The sequence below is a fragment of the Nyctereutes procyonoides genome, unplaced genomic scaffold (assembly GCF_905146905.1).
Source record: "Nyctereutes procyonoides isolate TBG_1078 unplaced genomic scaffold, NYPRO_anot_genome, whole genome shotgun sequence".
Lineage (NCBI taxonomy): Eukaryota > Metazoa > Chordata > Mammalia > Carnivora > Canidae > Nyctereutes > Nyctereutes procyonoides.
The window spans coordinates 12,400,684-12,423,699 of NW_026575052.1; the positions used below are offsets into that span (position 1 = coordinate 12,400,684).

The 23,016-nt window shown below is 54.7% G+C and overlaps 2 protein-coding genes across 2 annotated transcripts; one reads left to right on the top strand and one right to left on the bottom strand.

Moving 5' to 3' along the window:
- Nucleotides 1-2,217: 2,217 nt before the first annotated feature.
- Nucleotides 2,218-11,651, top strand: TRNP1 (TMF1 regulated nuclear protein 1). Its single transcript, XM_055331986.1, has 2 exons — nucleotides 2,218-3,144; nucleotides 7,855-11,651. The coding sequence occupies exon 1, from the start codon at nucleotides 2,308-2,310 to the stop codon at nucleotides 2,980-2,982; it is 675 nt and encodes a 224-aa protein (XP_055187961.1). The 5' UTR covers nucleotides 2,218-2,307; the 3' UTR covers nucleotides 2,983-3,144; nucleotides 7,855-11,651.
- A 133-nt stretch (nucleotides 11,652-11,784) lies between these two features.
- On the bottom strand, nucleotides 11,785-19,172 carry TENT5B (terminal nucleotidyltransferase 5B). The gene is made up of 2 exons (XM_055331985.1): nucleotides 18,735-19,172; nucleotides 11,785-13,703 (listed from the first exon to the last, which is right to left on the bottom strand). Exons 1-2 carry the CDS (start codon nucleotides 18,996-18,998, stop codon nucleotides 12,684-12,686), a joined length of 1,284 nt encoding a protein of 427 aa, XP_055187960.1. The 5' UTR covers nucleotides 18,999-19,172; the 3' UTR covers nucleotides 11,785-12,683.
- Nucleotides 19,173-23,016: the final 3,844 nt, after the last annotated feature.

A 23,016-nucleotide genomic window follows, 5' to 3' on the forward strand; every position in this document is an offset into this window, starting at 1 on the left:
ACCACCCAGATGCCCCTCAAATTTATTGAATGGGAGAAAGAAGGAAGGAAGCAAGGAAGCAAGGAAGGAGAAAGGGGCTCCTATATTCTAAACAAGCTCTACCATGATTTTTCAATTCAATTCCTAGATGTAGCATGAACAAAATGTTTGGAGGGTGGCAATTATTTAGAGAGAGGACTGGACATCTTTCCCAGGAAGTCACAACTTGCAGGGTCAGTTCTGCTTAAGCCAACTGCACCACAACCCACCAAGCCGCTCCATCTGGAGAGCTCACAGATATCCTTGTTTTTTATTTCTCTCATGATGAGAATTTTGCCCCAGTTTGTATTTCTAGAATAAAAGGCTATGACTTGTGTTCACAGTGGATGCAGCAGGTCCACATTCCTCCTTGCTGAGCCTCCATCAACCCCATGGAGCTCCTCTGACTCCCTGAGCCCCCATCCCCCTCACTCATGCTCCCTTCTCACTCTGTGAGCCTCTTCTGGCACCGGTGCACCCACTAGTCCTCTCCCCCCATTGAGCCCATCATGTTCACTGGACCCTTTTTCTTGCCCTCACTGAGCCCTTCCCTCCACCTCCACTGAGCCGGGTCACTGAACACCCTCCTCACTCCTTCCAACTCCTCCTTCCTCTTCCTCATGAGCCTGGTACACCGTCATGGACCACTCCCCTCTCTGACCCCCTTTGAGCCAAACTTTCTCACCCATGAGTCTCCATCATTCAGTCTAAGGTACCTGAGAGCACTTAGAGAACATGGTGGGGGGCAGGCCTCCCTAGTCCTCCTCCCCATGAAGCCCTCCTCCTCACCAAGTGAGTGCAGCTCCCCCATCAGCCTCCTCTTCAGGCTGAGGCAGTTGGCACACTGGCTACACATTTTTGGCAAGTCCTCCTGAGATGGATTTGCTGGGTTTCTTCCCAGTCAGTTTTAGAACTGGTCTCTGGCCTCCAGTCCCTGCCCCCGCCCACAACAGATATCTCTCATCTCTCATGGCACCTTCAAATGTATGGAAACTGAGGCAGGGCCATGATGTCTGAGTGTTTGGAGGCAATAAAGCAGGGTCACTTCTTCTCCAAGGAAAAATGGGCAGGGCTCAGTCTTTTTCTTTTTTTTTAACATTTTTAAAAAAGATTTCATTTATTTATTCATAGAGACAGAGAGAGAGAGGCAGAGACAGGCAGAGGGAGAAGCAGGCTCCATGCAGGGAGCCCAATGTGGGACACAATCCAGGGTCTCCAGGATCACGCCCTGGGCTGCAGGCGGCGCTAAACCGCTGCGCCACCAGGGCTGCCCAGCAGGGTTCAGTCTTACCATTTTGCCAAGATGACTAAAGTCCCATTTAAGGAGGGTCCCTCAATGACGAGAGACCCAGGTATCTGAGCTCCCAGAGGGCATGAATGGCCCACCTGGTCTCATTCAGTGGTCCAGATTCAGCCACTGACCTGCAACGGAACCTTGGGCAAGGTACCACTGCACCTTCTGGGGCTGTTTCCCCCTCTGTTTCTAGATGTTGGGATATCTATATTTTGGGAGGAGCAAATAGGAGCAAGGACACAAAGAATTTTGCACACCATGGGGCCTGGGGCTCCTTTGTGAAAGCCATGCCAGGCTCAGCGGGTGCGCTGTAGGTTGTTCTGCAAGTCAAGGACTTCCTTGGCGGGGAACCAACAGGGCCATATCCCCACAGGGACGCCAGCCACCCCTCTACATTAACCTCGCCACTGACCAGGGAGATTAGAGAAGGGGTCCTGGCGAGACTGGTGGTCCAGACCCGGCAGAACGCATTAGGCTGTGCGGTACGGGAAGGAGCACTGCGCAAGGAGTCAAGTCTCCTGAGTTCTAGTCCAAGACTCTCACCGCACACGGTGTGGCCTCAAGAATCCCCGCCCTCCGCCCCACCCTACGCCGCGAGCGGACTGGAGTCCATGATTTCTAAGCACCAGTTACCAGAGCTTATGCCTCAGGGACCCGAGCAGAAAAGATGCGGTCCTCTTTCACCCCAAATTTTGGGGGAGGTGGATGGGGATCGGATGCCCCAGCAGGGCAGAGCCGGAAGAAGGACCAGGGGCCCGAAGGGTTTGGGCAGGGTCCTGAGCAGGCGGGGCCGGGGAGGCGGGTTCGGGAATGCCAGTCTCTGATTGGCTGTGCCGCCCATCGCCCCGCCCCGTGCGCTATAAAACTCGCCCGCGGCCGGCGCGGGGGCTGCCGCGGCATCTCTCTCTCGCGCGCGCGGAGTCGGTCTTCCCCCTCGCGGGGGGCAGCTGGCCAGACCCGCGGACCCACCGCTGCAGGCCGCCGGGGGGCGGGGGATGCCGGGCTGCCGCATCAGCGCCTGCGGCCCGGGGGCCCAGGAAGGGACCGCGGAACCCGGGTCCCCGCCGCCGCCGCCCCGGGAGCTCCTGTCGTCCCCTCAGCCCCCGCCCCCAACTCCGACCTTGACTCCGACCCCGGCTCAGGTCTCGTCGCCGGCCGACGCGGCCCCGGCGGACGGGCAGGAGCTGCAGCGCTGGCGCCAGGGCGCTAACGGGGGCGCCGGGGGCACCGGGCCGGCAGGGGGCGCGGCGGCGGCGGCGGCGGCGGCGGGGGCGGGGGCCCGCGCGCTGGAGCTGGCCGAAGCGCGGCGGCGACTGCTGGAGGTGGAGGGCCACCGGCGCCTGGTGTCGGAGCTGGAGAGCCGTGTGCTGCAGCTGCACCGCGTCTTCCTGGCGGCCGAGCTGCGCCTAGCGCACCGCGCCGAGAGCCTGGGCCGCCTCAGCGGCGGCGTGGCGCAGGCCGAGCTCTACCTGGCGGCGCACGGCTCGCGCCTCAAGAAGGGCCAGCGCCGCGGCCGCCGCGGCCGCCCGCCCGCGCTGCTCGCCTCGGCCCTGGGCCTGGGTGGCTGCGTGCCCTGGGGCGCCGGGCGCCTGCGGCGGGGCCACGGCCCGGAGCCCGACTCGCCCTTCCGCCGCAGCCCGCCCCGCGGCCCCGCCTCCCCCCAGCGCTGACCTCGGCGCCGGGACCCCAGGCCCCCCGACAGGCCGTCGCGGAGGTGCCGACGACGGACCGGCACGTCGGCTGGATGGACGGCGTCGCCGGCGAGGATGGACGAACTGACAGACCCCAGGAAGAGACAGTCGGGGGCCGGGGGCGCAGTGAAGGAGGCTGAGGTGCGGTCTCAGCGGCTGGCGCGTCTGAGGGGGCGGGCGGGGCGGCGAGTCCCCCTTCCCTGGGGCTTCTGGAGGCCTCCGGGTCCCTACTGAGCCGGCCACTCTGTTTCTGCCTCTCCCAGCCCTCCCGGGGAGTGAGGTGGTTGCAGAACGTCCCCGTTGTAGAGCTGGATAAACTGAAGATGCTCAGGTTCCGGGAGGGGCTTGCCGGCAAACTTTTTCCCAGTTGGAGCCTGCGGCACTGACGCAGGCCTCCCCCGCCCCCCCCCGCCCCCAGCCCCCCGCCCGCGTTGCCTTTCCTGGGTCCCTTGTGGCTGTCAGGAGAGTCTTGCCCTTGAGACTGCTGCTTTCTGGAACTGCCCAGCTCCACACCTTGGGGAGGACAGAATAATGAGGTCCCGGGATGGGGTAGGGGTTGGGCCAGCGACGTACCCCCGAGTTCTCTCCCTAAGCCCCTGTTTCCCATTTGAGGGGATGGAATCCCAGAGAAGTTGAGGATTTGTTTCCATCATACTTAGGCCCTTCCACTTCTAGGAGGCAGATGTTTTCTCACGCTCTCAAGCAGTTTTGCCAAGCGTACCTCCTGACGTAGATAACCAGGGTAGGGTGTTTGGTAACTGCCTAACGCTGCACCTGCTCTCCTAGGGGCCCCGCTCCTAACCTGTCTCTAAGATGGCTCTGCCAGGAATGGAGCCAGGTTACATCCTTTAACAGGCCCCAAGGGGGCAGGTATGTCATCTGCTTCTAGAAAGGGGGGCCTTAAAGGGCCAGACCTGAAATGAGATTGACTTCTCTTCCTGTCCACATGCCGTTCAGGAACCACCGGCCCCTACTCGACCCCCTCCCCATCCTCCAAGCGGTAAATGGCCAGGCTGCTGCTTTGCTGCTCATCAGCTGATTGGACTTCAACCTCCCTTTTCCATCTGTGAAGTGCTTATCCTCACCTCTGGGAAGGGCTGTAGTGAGGTTAACACAGGGCAGAGGTCCTTCTTCTCCCCCCCCCCTTAAGTGATGGAGGAATGCTTTATTTTTTAAAAATCACACCTAGAAACAGGCAGTGCTGTTGCTGGTGGAGCTAGGAGCTACTTTTTAAAGTACTCATTTTATGGAGTGGCAAGGTCACATGTCACGACTGGACAGAACTAGGTTCTAGGCCTGTGTGTGTCCTTCCCATAGTGTCTCCTCCCTGCCCAGGGGCAGGGGCTCCAAAGAGCTGGTGTGCAGCCCGTCTGCTGTGTGGCCTAGAACAACTCTGCCTCCTCTTTGGGCCAGTTTCCTCAGTCCTTCTCTGTACACAGCTGTCCTTCCTCATGTCAGGGCTTGGGAATAGGGAAGAGAGGGTAGGATGAAAACTTCAGAGTCACAGGAATCTGGTTTAATCCTAGAGTCTTGAGGGTCAGGTGCATTGTTCTGAAAGGCAGAGCCCCGGGGCCCTAACCTAAAGTCTCATCAGCACTTCCTCTCTCTCTCCTCAGGTACCAAACTTTAGGGCTGCTTTCTGACAACCAGGCCTTTCCAAACCCATTCTCATAGGGAAGGGAAGTCCAGGAGGCAGTCTCAGGGAGTCTTAGTGTGGGGTCCAGGAGAGCAGTGAGGGGCCCTGGGATCCTCTGGCCTCCGTGGAAAGGGAGAACCTTCTGAAGCTACTTAGTTCATTTGGGGTCTAGAGGCCCAGAGAGGACAAGGACTTCTTGGAGGTGACAGTGAGGAGCTCAAGCTGCAGCACTGGACTGCAGCCAGCACTGTTCATTTTCTGTGTTGTACAGGAGAGGGGCATTTGGTCCAGAGAAGCTTTTAGCTAATGGTGTAAAGTGCTCTGTGCCATGACGATGTTGCCTTTCTCTGGGATTTATTGGTCATCAGCTTTGTCCCGATTTGGAGGAGGTGGGGAGGGAGGAATTAGAGATGGCTCTTGCTGAGAAAGTGATGCATGTCTGTAGGAGATGGTGATTGGTCCTAGTGTCACAGGCAGCTCTGTCCCCCTCCCCCCCTGCCAGATGTCCCACTGCCTCTCACCAAGGGCCTTGGCCCAGGCATACAGTGCTCAGTGACTTGAACTCACGATTCAGTGCGCTGCCCACTATTCCCCAGCCAGCTAATAAAAGCCACTTCCCCACCCCTGTCTGGCCCACCCAACCCCGTCTGAGAGGCTCCATTTTTTCCTCAGTGTAATCAGTCCAGGGGCTCAAGAAGGAACACTGATTCAGAGGGTCTCTGCTTTTAAGGGTTGGTGTCTCCCAGCTCTCCTCGAGGCAACCATCCCTGGTGGTAACTATCCCAGGGGTCCCTCTGGGACTGGGCAATTTGTGTTGTTGGAAGGCTTCACAAATAACTATAGCCTCTGGTCTGGTGACTGACAGCATCCCCCACCCCCTTCCCAGCTTCCTGAACACTTTAAAAAAAATTTGAGAGAGAGAGAGAGAGAGAGAGAGAGAGCATGAGCAGAGAGGAGGGGCAGAGGGAGCGGGAGAAGCAGGCTCCCCACTGAGCAGGGATCTCGCTGTGGAGCTCGATTTCAGGGCCCTGGGATCATGACCTGAGCCTGAGCTGAAGACAGACGCTCAACTGAGCCACCGGGGTGCCCTTCCTCAACACCTTGTTGATGGCCACAGCCCTGGGAATCTCGAGAATATCGATGGCCAGCAGTGAATCTGGGATTTCAGCAAAGGGAAATAAGAACAGGAGCCCTTCTTCAGCCCAGTGCTTAGGGCTGGGAGAAAGTTGAGGGTTCTAATTTAAACTTGCCCCTCCCCTTGGATAAGCCTTTTCCTCTTTTGGAGGGCCCTAACCAAGCGAAGGCATCTCTGGGCGGCGCCACCAGAGGGCAGTGTGGGGCTGCTTCCCGGGGAGTGGGGGCGTGGCCTGGAGCAAGCTAGGTTCCCCAGGGTCCCCGCCCCCGACCAGCCCCCTCCCGTCACGCAGAGCCTTCCTTCACGCAGGTCTTGGGTTTTAAGGTCTGTCAGAACGAGCGGGTATGGCGGTCATTCAGAGAAGGGGCGTAATGTTGGGCCTGTGGTTGGGCCGGGCCTCGGACCTCAAGAAAAAGTTTCACGAGGAAAGACTTTCCTGGAAAAAGGTCGCCCTGGTTGGCAGTCACCGTCTGAGGGAAAGACTGTAGTCCTTTTCGCTCCTCACAGATTTGTTACACCCATCATTGATCCGAACATCCCATTCTTCAGCCACCTGGGGACCAGGGAGGCTTCCTAGAAACTAGGCTTAAACAACAGGTCATCATGACCAAGGTGCTTCCAAGCTTGTAGTAGGCAGTCTCTAGGAGGCTTCCCTGCCCCCCTATTCCCACCTGCTGGGTCCCTAGAGAAAACCCAATAGCCAGGCTTCTCAGATTAATGAGAGGCTCCCTGCTTTACAGCCCGGGGGAGGAGGCACTTGGGAAAGCTGGGAGATCTCCAGCCTATTTCTTCCTCTACTAGTCCTTGAACTTCCATTAGTCAAACCCTGGCCAAGTTCCTTGGTTCTGAAATATATTAATCACCTCCATGCTAGGCACTGTGCTGAGCACTTCACACCCTTTATCTCTTATAATCCTTCCAGCTACTCTGCAAAGTAGGGGTTATTATCCTCATTTCCATGGATGAGGAAACTAAGGATCAGGGAGGGCAGATGACTTGCTCAAGGATATAGAGCCTGTAAATAAGAGGTCCTTTAAACATTAGTCTATGTGGCTTTTCATTTATCAGGCTAAAAAGGGCTCCATTTGAGGGGGTTTCTGGGTCTTACTCTTTAAGTCTGAGTACCGTGACCCCTGAACCTCAGATCTGGGAAGGATGTGATGAGATGCGGGGAGGGTGGCAGAAAGTGCATCCCCCCACCCCATCACCACCACCAAGGTCTGGGCACACCCCTGGAAGTTGGCTCCCCACCCTGGTTGTCTGGGCTCTGGGGGGGGGGTGAGTCAGGCTGAGTCAGCACACCTTGCTTCAGGCAAGGGCCAGCCAACGATGCTCAGGGCCTGGGCTTGCCTTGGAGGGTTACCTCCTCTCTCTGCACGCCTAGTTAGAATGTTGGGTGCCCAGGAGAGCAAACAGCCTGGGATGGCAGAGGAGGAGGATGACAGGCTCCATGGTGGGGGCAGAAAGCACCCCTAGTTTGGAATAAGACAGATCTGGGGTTCAGTGTTTGCCTGTAATTTCTCAGCTGAAAGACCTCAGGCAAATGACTTCCCAGTTTCATGTGTATGTGTATGTTTTATTGGGGAGCTGGAGAGGAGATAACTCCTGACTATTGAATGGCACATGGTGGAGATTCATAAATGTTTGATAGATCCAATCTACCTAGCCCAGTAGAGGCTGCCAGGACAGAGCCCCCAGGCAGTGTGGGCCTTTGCTTCCCCAGAGCATCGCCATATCAGGAATCCCTGGAACAATCCCCCTTCTCCCCCCACTGTGGGCTCTGGGGAACTCCATAAGGGGAGAGGTGGTGGAGGGGCAGGCTTTTCTTCCCAGGAACATTCCATTCCAGCTGCTCAGACCAGTGGGGATCCCAGCCAAGGACAAGGCCCAAGGGAACCTCTGCTTACCCCAGGAGCCCCCATCCCTTCCAGAGCAGGAGCCAGTGGAGCCCTGTTCCATAATATTGCTCTGTACCTTCTATCCACATTGGTCCCTCTTGACGCAAATGTCGAAGAGTTTGGGTGGGGTTGGGTGGCTGCGGGAAGAAGGTAATTAAAGCTCTTGAAATGATTCTTTCTAGCTCCTCCCAGCTCCTCAGAGCCTTCACTCTATGGATCTGGACTCCTGGATTCTGCTCCTGCTCCTGGGCACCTCCTCCAGGAAGACGTCCCACAACCTTAAACAAATTGATCCCGTATGATCTTGGCACCATCCTCCCATCACGAGGGCCTTGCACTCAACGGCGGCTAGGTGCTCGGTTCTGGGGAAGGTGCCTGTAGTCTAAGCCACATTTGACTTTGGCTGACACTGTGTGATTGGAAATGTTACAACAGGTCCTCTGAGTTGCAATCAGATTATTTAAGAAAGCAGCAAACATTTCCAGTGTGAAAATGAAAAGGCTTTCTTTTAAAATAGAGTTGTCATTCTTAAGTCACAGCACAGCTGGGGTCTCCATTGTGGTCGATGTCATTGCTTCTCACCCTGACAATGCTGGGAGGCCTGTTTGAGGGGAAATATTGGTCTGAGAAATCTGTTTCCCTCCTCCACTGTCCTTGCCTTCGCCTTCTCTGCCTAGGGGTGTGCCTTTGGGCCCCTCAGAAAGATGATCTCAGCTGGCTCCAAGGGGAGGGGCACCTCATTCTCAGGGAGAGGTGGTGGCAACCTAAACATTCAAAACAAAGTTTTAAATAAAAAAAAAAGGAGCATATTTATTCAAATATCCTGAAAATATAGGGAAGGGGCGGGGGGCACATTTACTCACATACAACCCAGAAATTGTATTCCGCAAAATGAATGTATGTTGAATCAGTCCCCTGATTTATACATTCAGGAAGAATAAATTTCAGTGACGTGAGACAAAGGCATGTGGTTTTGAGGTTGACTTTGCCTAGTGTCCCTACTGCCCTTCCTTTGTGTGTGTCTCTCACGACTCTTTTAAGTTGGCAGTTCCTTGAGCAGCTTCGGTTTAGCTGGGTCAGCAGTCTGGCCCTGTGGACTGGTTTGCAGAGTGCTTTCCCCTTGCTCTGGCTCCAGGCTGACCCTCCCTGGGAAGTCTGCCCCAGTTAAGGATGGGAGGAGGAAGCTAGGGGGTGGGGGGTGCATACATGAGACCATGTCACATGGAGAAGGTGGTGCATGTCTGTGATAATGTGACAGCATGAGGATTGGCGGGGGGCGGGGGGGGGTTGTGTGTGACTGTGTTGGTGATGATAGGGACCTGTTTGTAAGTCAGGGCCCCAGCAGCAGATGAGCCACCCTCAAACTGGGAAGAGATTTAAAAAAAAGTATTTCCAAACAGGTGGGCTTAAAAAGAGAACAAGGGATGGGTGCAGCTCCCTGGGGCTAGCAAGAGTGGGGAGCCTTTACAGGGAGAAGGGGGAGGGGGAGGGAGGGCACAGGACCAGAGGGGGTAGCTGTGTGGAGGGCATCCCTGACAAGAGCAGTGGTCTTTGACAGAGATGCAGCCAACTATGGCAGCCTGGTGCAGGGGGGGTGGGGTGGGGAGAGATAGCAGGCGGACAAAACACCCCATTCTCCTCCTTTCAGTCTCCTGCTGGGGCCTCTCATTGCCTGAACTCAACAGGAAGGTTGAGAACAAGAGAGCCATTGATACACAGTCCACAGAGGGCAGCCTCCTCAGGGCTCAAAACATGGAGAAGAGAGTGTGGGACTGGAGGGGTCACACTCACTGCTTGAGGGCATGTCTTCTGTTCCCCAAAGTTCATAGCAGTGCCTCTTTCCCCTTTGAAGCGCTGCCACCCACCATGGCCCATGAGGGGTGGTGGGTGGACTGTTGCTGGGCAAGCACTGCAGGGGATTGGGGCGTGGGCTTTCCTCCTGCAGCCTTCCCCTCTCTGGCTCTGGTTCCCAGTTCTTGATTTCCACCTGTCCTGGCATCTTAGATGGCTGCAGGAACTGTCCATGAGCAAATAATGCCAGCCACTGAGTCATTGTTTTTTTCACACCCAGAAACATGGCACCACCCCCAAACACACCCACAGGCACACCTGCTGCCATCATGGGCCTCTGACATGGTCACTGCAAGCTATGGCTGGTGTCATGTACATCAAGAAATTGTACATCTCAGCACACTGCTACACTGCCCTAGTCCTACATAAAATGGTAAATGCACAGCAGTACAAACTGTCACACACCAAACATGCTCCATCACATGTATGTACAGAAGACACACTGTCTCACTTATCCACATGAAATCAGAGTGTAGGAGCAGGAGAGTTCAGGGGTTCACAGCAACGGCTCTGGAGCCAGCCACACTTTGACCTCTCTCTGACACCAGCTTCCTTGTCTGTAAAGGTGGAAATAACAATCATTCTTCTCTCAAGGATAAAATGAGAGGTAGTGACCGTGAAGCCGTTAGCAGTGCCTGGCCTAGAGGAGAGGCTCCAGAAACAGCAGCTGTTACCAGGAACTCCTGCTCAGGCTCTCCCACATTTCACACCCATGCATGTTGCAGACCAGCAGCGGTGTGCACACACGCCTGAGCAAGGTCGGCCAGACACCCTCAGGCACATGTGTCCTCCCCCAGACACGCCTGCCAGGAGCATGTGCACATTAACAGATTCTCTCTGCCCAGAAGCTCTTTCCCCAGACACCGCATGACTTGCCATCCAGTCTGCCTTTAAGTCTTTGTTTGATTAAATGTCACCCTTTCGATGAGGTCCAACCTGACCTTTAAAAATCAGTACCCCAGCACTTCCAAACCCTTGCCCTACTACATACTTGTAAGCATCATTGACCTTCTCAGACTATATAATTTAGTTTATTTTCTGTAATCTTCATGGGAGTAGGGAATCTTGATCTTTTGTTTGCTGATGTATTCTGCTCCTACCTGGGTCACTGGCACATGGTGGTCTGAATGCAGTGTCTACACACATACTGTGGGTGTCTAGCTTTCTTACTAAAACAACCATATCCAGGTGAACCCTACTGCCCACCCCAACAAGCCAAACCTGTGTTCTTACCCGGTGAACACCCCCCTCATGCCCCCATTGGGAGCTGGGAGAAACTTATTCTCTTCCAGGCCCGGAGCTGGGTGGGCACAAATAGGGTGGGATGGCAGGCTGCTTTCAGTTACCAAGCCAAGAAACTCTTTCCACGCAATGTCCTAGCCCTTTCGAGCACTGCAGGGACTCATTGAGCAGGTGAGGTGGCTGGACTCACCCAAGTCACCTGGGGCCTCCTCTGTGGCCTTGTTTTTTGTTTTGTTTTTTGTTTTTTTTTACCCTGGCTGAAACCATCAAAGCCACCACTTCAGAAACCACTAATGAGGCTGAATATGTTAAGGGCTTTGCAATCCCTGGATCAAAGGGGCTGGGTAAACAGTGGGCAGCGTCCAGGCCAGTGACTGGCTGATGCCCTGAGGGAATAGCTCCCCGAGAGCCTGACAGGGCCCTGGCTGGATTTGAAAAGGAGAGACCCTGTCCCTCTAGGAGACCTGTTTAGGGCAGGCCAGAGTGTGCCTATCAGTGCTTGGCAGTTAGAGAGGGAGCCAGAGAACTGATGGAACCCCTTTCTCAGGTAGGGAGGCCAAACCTGAGCTCTCATTCTGGAAGATGCTAGAAGACCCCCAGTCTGAAGGGGTCTCCAATTCAAACTCACTCAGCTTGTCTGCCAGCCTCCTGAGAAGGAGTAGGGTTGGGTGGGCAAAGCTGGAGTCAAGCAGTCCTAGCCCTGGAGTGTGAGGCCAAATCCAGGGTCATCAGGACTCCAGGTAGGAAATACTGACAAATTTACTCTTTAACAAGAGACTTGCTGAGGCAATTAGCAGGTATAAGTCACATGTTCTAGATGAGAGCTCCTGGCATAGTCCTTCAGCCGGGGCTGGGGTTGAGAGAAGGAGATGCAATCCCTCAGCCACAGCCCAGGATTCAGACACCAACCCACCTAAATGTCCCTGCCCACAACACAAGCCAGACACAGGCTGGGAGAGGCAGCCAGAGCCCCCACTGCCAGGGAAGGTCCTTCTCCCAGGAGAAATCAGGGTGCTAGGTTTAGTGTAGACAATCTTTATTGGCAGGTGTTAAGAGTGCAAAATGGTGACAAATCCAGAGGGATGGGAAAGGAGGTGGGGGGCATGGTTCCCTTCCTCCAAGTGCAGACCCTGTAACCAGGCCAGTGGGGTGGGAGCACTTGACTGTGGCCATTCTGGGCCCAGCACCCTTTGAAGAACAAGCTTCTAGACAGAGGGATCCTCACAACACAGAGGAAGAGAGCAACAGTCCAGAAAGGGCATGGGCTGTGTCCCACCCCTGGCAGCTTGGCTCTTGCTCACCACAAACCTCGACAGCTTGGGGTAGGGGTGTTTGGAATCTGGGCTAAACTTATCCCTCTGCAAACCCAGGTAGCTGCCTCCTGCCTCAGTTTCCCTCCTCCCAGTGATTAATCAGGTTGGATCGCCAGGCCCTCTTAGGGGCCTGGCTCAATCCAAAGTGAGTAGTTTGTATAACATACCATATTTTAGCTATTGTGTGGGCTGTAGGTCTTCAGAGGCTGCTGGGATCACTATGGGCTGGCTTTACCCAAAAAGACCCTTTCTAGGCCACAGAAATCAGCCTAAGATGATGAGCATTGAGGCTATCACCCCAAACAGGTTTTGTCTCCTGAAGGCAATTGACCCCCAAGACAAAGAGCCCCCACACCCCATAGTTATGCTGCTCCAAAGTGGGGTGCAATAACCCAAAGGCCAATCAAGAACCTCAGCTTGGCCTTAAGCCCATGGGGGCCTCACTTGGGGATGAGTGGGGTCCAGTGTGTTCAGTCAAAGGCCCAACCTTGCAGCAGTGCTGGGCCACTCAGCACAGGCTGCCTGTTTCTGGTGGCATCCTCTGCACACTCCTGGAGGCCCCGCTCCATCAGCGTGGGCCCAGTACTTTCTGGCCAGGGTCTGAGTCAGTTACAAGGCAGCCAGGTGGGGTAGGAGTGGGCCCGAGCCAGCAGGGGCTGCACAGGAGTCACGTAGTAACTCACGGTGGTGGGAACAACCCCGTCGGGGCCCGAGGGGTGCCAGGCCAGGGCGGCTGCCGTGGCCGGGCCCTGCTCAGCCAGTGCCTGGAGCGCCAGGGTGGCGATGAGGTCCAGTGTCTGGCGACGCTCATGGCTCATGAGGCACACAGTGCTCTCATTGACCACGCGGTGTAGTGTCACCAGGCAGGCGTAGCGGCGGGCTGAGTCGGCCCCACTGAAGTGGGCCTCCAGGTAGCGCTCCAGTGTGCGCTGCTGCTCCACCAGGTCCGGGAAGTCGATGAAGAAGCGGGAGCACATGTAACGTTGCAGGGCGCGCACGTCGGTGCTGGGCCTTGGCCTGAAGCCCCGCACCAGGAGGTGGCAGTACTTGAGGAGGCCACCGCCACGAATCTCCTCGGGGCTGCGCGTGGCGATGACACGGTGCCGCAGGTGGTCCAGGGCCTCGGCAAAGTCCCCATACAAGCTCTCGCCTGTCACCGTTGGGTGGAAGGCCTCAGACATGGGGGTGGATGAGCACTGGCCAAACAGCAGCAGGGAGTCCAGGATGATCTGGAAGGAGTCTATACTGAACTCAAACTGGCGCCTGACCGAGTCCACGAACTTGAGCTCCACGTTCTTGCCACTCTTGTTGGACAGCGAGATGAGGCTCCAGCGGTCCGTGTCGGTACACACTTTCACTAGCTTCTGCACGTATGCCTCCTTGAGTGTCAGTGGAGTGATCTTGGCTCGGTTCACACCGGCCGGCAGGAAGTCCAGCAGGCAGGCCAGCACTACCTCCTTGATCAGCTGGAAAGACGCCTCCCCATGCAGGTCCACACGGAACACCAGGTCCAGGTCCTTGTAGCCCAGGCCACTCTCTGGGTGCAGCACATGGCTGGCAGCAGAGCCGTGTAACCGCACCCCATGCACTCGTAGTCCCTGCTCCTCCAGGCTGCTGCGGACCACCTGCCGGAGAGACAGCAGGAGAGAGAGGGGTCAGGATCCTGGGCCCCCCGGGCTACTACGGGATTCCGTGTAATAAGCACACCAACATTAACCGCGTTGACCGCTTATCAGCTGTCATGCCTTTAGAAAGTCTTTTGACCCTCTACAGCTTCGATTTCCTAACCTGGAGAATGGCTCATTTGGAGGAAAGACTCCAAAAGAACAGCACTAATGATAGCAAACACATATGTAGAATTTACTAAATGTCAGGTCCTGTCTAAGCACTTTATACGTTAGGATATAAACTTGTATAATTCTCACAATTAGTACCTACCTCAAAGGGTAGGTACTATTATTCCCATTTTACAGATGGAGAAATAGAAGCACAGAGAGGCCAAGTAACTTGCCCAAGGTCACATAGCCGGTGAATTAAACTCAGTTCAGGTCTTAACCACTAGGCTACTCTACATCTCTAAAGCTGCAAGTAAAACACTTCATTTTGTGCCAGGCATGATGCTAACTGCTCAAATGTGTTGGGAATGTAATTGAGATTCACATGCCTTACTACATTAACCTTCATAAAAATCCTGTATTTGAGAATTATTATCTCAATTTACAGATGGGGGACCAGAGGCACAGAGAGGTTAAGAAACACGTCCAAGGTCAGAGAGTAGCCAGGCTGAGCCTGGAGCTCAGGTCAGTTGGATTCTCCAGCCCTTGCATGCTCTTTTGACTATGATATATTCATCTTAACTCATCTTTCCAAGGACTCTGTGAAGCAAACACAGCACTTGTTTTAGAGCCGAGGAACCTGAGGTTTGCAGTGGTGAGACCTCTAAGGTTCGAGTGGGGAGGATATTCGGAAGTGGCGAGGCTGGGGGTGAAAACCCAGACCTTTTCTGCTCTTGGGATGATCATCTCAGGAGGCGTTCAGCGCCCAGCCCAAGTGGGAAGAGATGCAGCAGACCTTGTCTGCTGACACAGGAACGTGACCGGCAAACCTACCAGGCATCTGGAGTCTGTTTCTTTGGCCAGAGGCATCTCTCTGGGCCTAGGACCATGTGGGGAGAAGGAGCTGGGCCTGGACATTCAGTTTTCTCAGTAACCCAGGGTGCTTCACGCACAGTCCTGAAAGTGACCAAGCAGCATTCCTGCCCTGAGTGATTCTGCAACCCCGCCTTGCTGCCAAGTCAGCGCGCACCACTGGGCTGGGCTGCCCTCCTTGCTTCTCAGGAATTACTGCGAAGAATGCACTTAAGTGCTGAGGAGGCAAGCCGCAGTGGGGCAATCTGAGGCGGGCGGCTCCCTCCAGGAAGGCTTCCGGGAGGAGGATCCCGACTAGGGGAAGGTATTGTGATGGCTACGGGGGTCAGCAACTGGCCATCAGGAACATGCTGAGGAGGAGCTGTGGGGATGGGGGGTGGGAAAGGAATACCAGTTAGCCACCTATTGAATACCTGGACCTTCTCACCACAATCTATGGGGGATAGAACTTTTTTTTTTTAATACCTCGTTTTAAAGATTTTCTTTTTAAGTAATGCCTACACCCCACATGGGGCTCAAACTCACAACCCTGAGATCAAGAGTTACATGCTCCACTGACTGAGCCAGCCGGTGCCCCTATTGGGGACAGCTCTTTATGATCTCCGAGTTATAGATGGGGAAACCAAGACTCACAGGAGCATAGTCATCTGCCCAAGATCATGTAGAGGTGCCTTCAAATCCAGGTGGGGCAGACTCTCCTTCCATCACATTGCCATCCCAGGGTTTAGAAGGAGTAGAGACCAGAAACTAGGGTTCTAATCCTCCCTCACTTTCAAAATTTCAAAGAGGTGACCCTCCAGTCACTGCAGCCCAGAGGCAAGGCAGTTAGGAAAGGGAGATGCCTTGGCCAGACAGGCTGGAGAAGCTGGAGGTCAGGGGCCAGTTGCCACAGTCCGGCCTGTGGGACTTGTAACCCACACTCGAGGGCAGCTGGCAGCTGCGCCCATGCAGGCCAAAGAGAGCAGACCAGCCCCCTCCCCGGGTCCCAGTAGAGCTGACTGAGCCTTACTCAATGCCAGCTCCTGCTCCCAGGCTGATGCTCACCCCAGGGCATGGCATCTGGCCTGGTGAGTAGGTAGCAGTATCCTCGTTAAATCGCCTACGTCAGGCCATGGGGCCGGCTGTGTCAGCCAGCCTGCAGCTGGTGTCTCCCTCCCAGGTGTGACTACAGCCAGCTTGGCAGGCGGACCCCAGATACCGCCACCACTCCCAAAGACTGCAGGGCAGCTTGGAGCCTCCTGAATCAGACTTTCTAGCCATGGAGAGGGCCATGGCTGCACCCTCCTTTCCCCTGTGCCAAGGGCCTCCCCAGAAACTCTGTTCCTGGGTCATTGCCAAAACCTGCAGGGGGCTATAGGTGCTGTCCACCAGCAGGCTTACAAAACTCAAATCTGGAGCTGTCTGATGCAGGCCCTCTGGCTGCAGCTAGAGAGATCTGAATGTCTAATTCAATTCCCTGGGCCCATAGAGGGCAAAGGACTTATCCAAGGTCACACAGCCAAGAAGTGTGGCTGAGCTCAATTAGAACCAGGCATCCCAGAGCTGTAGGGGGCGGGGGGGGGGGGGGTCCAACACGATGACTCCTATACAGGAGAATGAATCCCTCTAGCTCAGGTATATGCAAGAATAGCATCTCTAGCTGCTCAGATTGCTGCTGTAGGTTAGGTCTTGTGGGGAGACAGAGGGAGAAAGGTTCTAATTCTTGAATCATGGACAACCAGTCTCCCCCACTACACATACCTAACATCCCTCCCTTTATCACCAGCACCCCCACCTCCACACATAGCCAGCATGATGACCCTCATCCCCATATACACCAAGCACCACTGTCCATGCCCCAGGCACAGCCAGGACCACCTCTGCCCCACCACACACACACACAACACAGTTTGTGAAGCTGCCAGCTGTAGATTTCCACCCGCAGATGGACTTTCTTCCCTGTGGGTGCAAGTGTATAGGCCAGATGAAGGTACCTGTTCTGTTTGGATCTTGGAACCTGAAAGGGTGTGCCAGAGTAGTCAACTCATCAGTGTTGACCAGATGGGGACACTGGGCCCAGCAAAGGGAACGGAGAATAGTCCAGGCCCTGAAGCCAGATGTCCAACCTCCCAGGCCAGCTCTGAAGCCTCCCCTGCCTCTCCCCACCACAGCCAGCAGCTCCCTGCTCTGGGACATCTTTGACCGTAGTCCAGGAGAACACTGTTCTCAAGGGAGGACCTTGAGGGCAGAGAGGTGGGGTCCCAGGCACATCTGTAGCTCTGGTGTCCTGAATAGGGCTTGACACAGAGTGGACACCAGTAAAGGCAGTTTGGCAGGGACTTCCTCTCCAGAGCACCCTTTGTCCCTGCAGAGGGGAGTTTCCACACTGGACTCCTCCTTCCCCTGTGTCTGGGACAGCATCCTGGAGATACAGCAGCTGGGGCCCCAAGGTTGACCTGAGTGTCCTGGGGAGAAAAGCTTCAACTGGTTTCCTAATTACCCCATGACAGCAGGGCAGCTACTGAGGAATGCCTCAGTGAGCACCACTGGGGCTGCAGGTGAGTCAGCCCTGGGGAATCTGCCCCCACCCCCTCCCATTCCCTGGGAGGGAGGGCGAGGTAATCCCCTAGCAGGCACCCTTCCTCCTCAATGGAGGCTGAGATGGTAGGAGGCAGGGGAATGGCCTGCTTCACTTCTGTGGACAACTCCCAAGAAAGAAAGTCCATCTACTGGCAGGAATACACAGGAATTGTGGCTGGATTTTCTGGTTTCTATCAGAAGACTTTCCTAAGACTTAGAAGTTGAGCCTTAGAAGGAACTAGGGATGGGGTAGGAAACACTGAACCTGCCAGCAGGTGGCTCCCAGGAAGACCCATGATTCTTTAGGTTTGATTTTCACCTCTTTAGGTAATCTTAGGCAGCTCTCTGCCCCTTTTGGAACCTCAGCTTCCCCAGCCAGAAAATGGATACAATTACCATATTATGGCATTTCAGAGTATGACAGCACCTAGGTTATACAGATCAAAGAGCAATTTTAGGGGTGCTAAAAGTTAGGTAAATGGGAAAAGGAGTCCAAAAAAGGGGAGAGGGCTATCAGAATTCTCTTTTCCTGCTCTTCAGGAGGCACTAGGGCCAGCCTTCATTTCCAATTTTGGGGAAGGAGAGAACCACCTAAACTGGACACCTCCAGCAGGCAGGCACCAGATCTGGCTTGGTGCTTAGTTAATCCCCTCCTGCCACAACTCGAGCTGAGAGGGAGTCCTTATTGGAATTTCTTGGCTTTTGGGAAGCCTGGGTGGCTCAGTGGTTGAGCGTCTGCCTTTGGCTCAGGGCATGATCCGGGAGGCCCGGAATCGAGTCCCGCATCGGGCTCCCTGCATGGAACCTGCTTCTCCCTCTGCCTATGTCTCTGCCTCTTTCTCTGTGTCTCTCATGAATAAATAAAATCTAAAAAAAAAAAAAAAAAAAAAAAGGAATTTCTTGGCTTTTCCACTTAGCTACGGAGCTCTTGAGCCAAGGGCTGTGGGAGCACAGGACAAAGTCTGCCCCTAGGACCTTGAGAGAGGGAATGGGTGTGTGTGTGGGTGGGTGAAGCCCAACTATGAAGATTTGGAGATGAAAAAAAAAAAAAAAACACCCAACAACTATTTTAACCCAAGCACGCACACCTACCCATCCAGGGCTCCCTGGTATCTTATTTCTTAGCAGGCAGGGCTGTTCTCTCGCCGCCGCCGCCACCCACCCCACCCCCAGCACAGCCAAGTCCCTCCCCACTCTCCTCCCATTTCCTAGCTAGGGCCAGGGTGAATGGTTCCAGAGGAATCGGGCTCTCCAGAGGCGGGGGAAGGGAAAGCTAAGTGGGGAGGGCGCATGTTCTGCTATCCATGCTCGGGGAGATCGTTACAATCCCTGTCCCTCTCTAAGCCTCATTTTCCCTAGCAGTCCAGAGAACAGGACAGACTCTGGGTGCCTCCCGGCACGAGAACCTCAGGTCGGAGATAGGATAGCCCGCGCCCAGGGCCCTCTCACCTGCACAATCTGCCGGGGCTGCACGCTCAGAGTGGGGAAGTTGCCGCGCCCGTGAATGGGAATGGGTTCGCTCAGGAGCGCGTCCAGTCGCTTCACCTGTGGCCAGCCCAGCCCACTCAGGTGCCGTCCGAGGGAGGCCGAGGAGGCCTCCGGGTCGGGGCCGCCGCCTGCCGGGGCGGCCGTGGCCACCGCCGAGGCCGCAGCCGTCCCCACCTGCGCGGCTGCCTGGTCCCGGCTCTCAGCTCCACTCTCCGACGGCATCATTAGCCCAGCCCCGGGGCCCCGACGGCAGAAACCGGGGGTGGGGGGGGTGACCAAGGGGAGACGGGCGGGGAGAGCGCCTGGGCCAAGGCGAGGGGCGTGGCTGCAGGGGCCGGGTGGCAGCGACGGCGAGGCAAACTCGGGGCACACCTCCGACGGCGACGACCAACCGACCCTAGAGCCCGTAGCCAGGGGCCCAGCGGACTCTTATAGGCCGCGGGCGACATGCCCATTGGTCCAGACAGCTGTCACACAGCGGGAGCGCCCCGCCTCCCGGCGGCCCTGCCATTGGTCAGCGGAGCTTTGCACGTGAGTCACTAGTGGCCAGGGAGATTCCGATTGGCTGGATGGCACGCCCCTGCCCCGCCCTCCTGCTCCGGCTGAATTCCCTCCTTTGGTCCTTAAAGAACTTCGGTTCTGCGTGATTGGCCCGGGCTGCGGCCGACCTAGACTTAAAGGGACGGCGCCCTCCAGGGGCAGGAGGGAGGGAGGTGACCTGGGGAGTTCGTAGCGGAATTGGGCCACGAAGAAGTTCCAGGGTTCTTTCTGGCGCTGGAAGGAATTTAGAAATCGCCTGGCCTGGTCCTGGTCACCTGTTCTTTCCAGAAGCCCAGAGAGACCACGCTGCTCGTTCAGCTCCACACGGCGCTCCTCCCGCTTTCAGTGTGGCGGGAAAGATAACAAACTGTCTGCCGAGGTCGAGGCTATTTAACGCGCTCCTGATTGGCCCTTGCCCACCACAGCCTGGCCTGCGTCTACGTTCCTACTGAGGGGAGGGCAGACCTGTTCAGAGAGGGGGCGTGACTCCCTCAGGTTACACAGCAGACGAGTCGGGGCCCGAACCTGGGCTCTAGAATCTGCGGCGCATGCTCTTTCCGTTACATTTGTGCAGACGCAGGGCCTTTAAAGGGCTGGAGGATCGAGGGCAGCTGGAAATAGGGAGCTGGTTTTCCTGACCCAGCGTCCTGGGCTCCTCGGCAACCCCTTCTGGTGGGGGTTTCCTGAGCAGCTGGTGGAAGTCTTTCCTGCCAGCTTTTTCTCAGCCTTATCAGGTCCTGTGTGCCCCCAGGCAAGTCACTCACCGCTCTGAGCCAGTTTCCTTTTCTGTCCCAGAGAAGATGTTCAATAAATATTTTAAAATTTTTGATTTGATTATTCATAGTTGGCGAAAACGTTTTCCAATGTTCTATTGAAATGATATGTTTACATGTTTTTCTTTCCCACTTTACAGAGTCTAGAGGGATGCGGCTCAGTGTTACTTTTGAATTCACTTTTTCTTCTGATTTTAATTTTTTTTAAATTTTTATTTATGATAGTCACACACACACACAGAGAGGCAGAGACATAGGCAGAGGGAGAAGCAGGTTCCATGCACCGGGAGCCCGACGTGGGATTCGATCCCGGGTCTCCAGGATCGCGCCCTGGGCCAAAGGCAAGCCCCAAGGGATCCCTCTTCTGATTTTAAATATGTGTACCTGGGGCAGAATTTCAGAAATTGAGTCTGCTTGATGTATCACTACAATATTTTCTTTTAGATTATTATTATTTTTTATCCATCTTTATTTATTATTTTTTATTATTTTTAAAGATTTTACTTATTTATTCACAAGAGATACACAGAGAGAGAGAGGCAGAGACACAGGCAGAGGGAGAAGCAGGCTCCATGCAAGGATCCCGACGTGGGACTCGATCCCGGGACTCCAGGATCACGCCCTGGGCCAAAGGCAGGCGCTAAACCGCTGAGCCACCCAGGGATCCCCTCTTTTAGATTAAATATCATTCTTCTAACACTGTCCCGTTCTGTAAGGCAGGCGGAGTGAGGAGTGAGATTCCCAATGTACAGAAGAGGAAACCGGGACCTACACACGGTAAACCACATTCCAGGGTCACCAGCTTGTCTCCGACAGATCTGGACGTAGAACCCTGACCCTCAGACTAGAGCAATCACGTCCTCTTTCTGAAGGCCAGCCCCAGCAAGATCCTGCCTATGGCCCCTCCCTCCATTCCGTCTGGGATCGGGGGCTTCCTTTGGCCCCCGGGGAAGGGGACCTGCTGCTTGCTCCCCAGCTCGGCTGTATGACTATGGGCAAGTCTCAGGTGCTGTTCTCACTGAAGTTGCTTGCTATTTTGTTTTACGTTCTTTTGAAAGAGAAAACGTACATGAGAAGCCTCTTTTGCTGAGCCAAGAGTCTCCAAACCCTTGCCCTACCACCCCCATGCCCCAGCAGGGGAAGTAAAAGAAAGGAAACTAACATTTACCGAGGACCTACTAGGTACCAAGTCACTTTACATACACGACCTCTAATTTCTAAAAATACGCCTCAAGATGTGGGATCATTATCCTCAATTTACAGATGAAGAAACCAATGCTTAAGTCAAGTGACGTGGTCATACAACCACTAATTGGCAGGGTGGGACTTGAATCCAAGTCTCCTGACTCCAGAGCCCTATTTTCCAATTGCTCCTTGTGGAAGAGTTGGCACGGATCACAGTATTGTGCTTGGCACAGCCTTGGTACCACCCTCAAGATGTATCCATTCATTCATTCATCAACCAACACATATATACTAAGCACCCAGTAGGTGCTGGGCTAGGCCCTGTGATGTGATAGGCAAGGTCCCTGCCCTAGAACTGACATTCTGGTATAGAAAGATAATACTTAAGTAAAGAAATAAATAAGACATTTTAGAGAGTGCTAAGAAGAAAATAAAACAGGGTACGGGAGAGAGAGAGAGAACTGAAGAGACTGATGTCCTTTGTTGTTGTGATCACAGATTCTGCCCAAGGAGGTTACATTTCTACTGCAGCTGCTGAATCCGCTTCTACCTATCTCCCTGTGCTTGTCCCCAGATAGCCAGGGCAGCAGAGAAGGTGCCAGCCACACATCCCTACAACCCTGAAGCCCTGAGCTGGGGGGAATGGGGAGGAGGTTTTTGACAATCCTTTTGTTCACTCTCTTCCCACTTTATATATAAGTAAACTGGGGTCCAGGAAGCCAGAGGGAATTTGCCCAGGGAGACTGGCTAGGGCTGGAACTACACAGGGGTAGGCGCCCCTGGGGGCTGGCCTGGTGCTGTGCCCACTCTGCAGGCTTGAATCAAGTTCTCTAAGAAAGGAAACTTAGAGATCTCTTTTCCTGTCACCTTCCTGCTGCCTGGGCTAGGAAGAGCAATTAGCAAATTCATGCGCTGTGAATCACCCTTCTGTTGACACTTCTATTCCAAAGCTAATCGGTCCAATCTTTGCTGGATCATAGTACCTGAACATCACTGCCCTGAGAGTGTGGGTGATCTGGGAATGTAGGAAGAGGAGAGGGAAGGCGAGAGAGCAGGTGTATACTCCGGAGGGTTTTCACCTTCACCAAGACCAACTTATAAATGTCCTAGTGAGAGCACCTGGGCGGCTCAGTCGGTTAAGCGTCTGCCTTTGGCTCAGGTTATGATCCCAGGGTCCTGGGATCGAGCCCCACGTTGGGCTCTCTGCTCCACAAGGAACCTGCTTCTCCCTCTCCCTCTGCCACTTCCCGTTTGTGCTCTGTCTGTCAAAAAATTGTCCTAGTGAACGGAGGGACTCAATGACTGGGGTACCTTCCGAAGAGTTCATCTGGCTTTCAAATGTTATATATGAGCCTTTTCCCTCCCATACATACTTCCCATCCCAATCCTGACTCTGATTTTAGGGGGAAACGTACTCTCTGTGATAACTGATTTGTAGTGACATAGGTAAGTCACTTTCCCTTTCTGGGCCTCAGTTTCCTATTCTGTAAAATGGCAGCAAAGTAGGAGTCAGGTTTTTCCACTCACCTGTGATTTGAAGTGATGGGAAGGAGAAGGGGTCCTGCGGGGAGTGCTGGCCTCCACACTGGTCCCTCCTCTGCTCTGGGACCGCAGACAAGAGCATTCTGGGATCTGCCCACATGACTGAGCACTCTGTGCCTGGAACCACACGAGGCAACTTCCGTAGTTTCCTATTCAATTTTCAGAACACAATCTTTTTTACTTTTTAAGATTTTATTTCTTTA

What these genes read in the sequence shown, in the direction of transcription:
- TRNP1 (XM_055331986.1), top strand. Translation starts at nt 2,308, where the DNA reads ATGCCGGGCTGCCGCATCAGCGCCTGCGGCCCGGGGGCCCAGGAAGGG.
- TENT5B (XM_055331985.1), bottom strand. Translation starts at nt 18,998, where the DNA reads ATGATGCCGTCGGAGAGTGGAGCTGAGAGCCGGGACCAGGCAGCCGCG. An exon ending in AGCCCCGGCAGATTGTGCAG is followed by an intron (nt 13,704 to 18,734) that starts GTGAGAGGGCCC and finishes TCTCTCCGGCAG; the next exon opens with GTGGTCCGCAGCAGCCTGGA.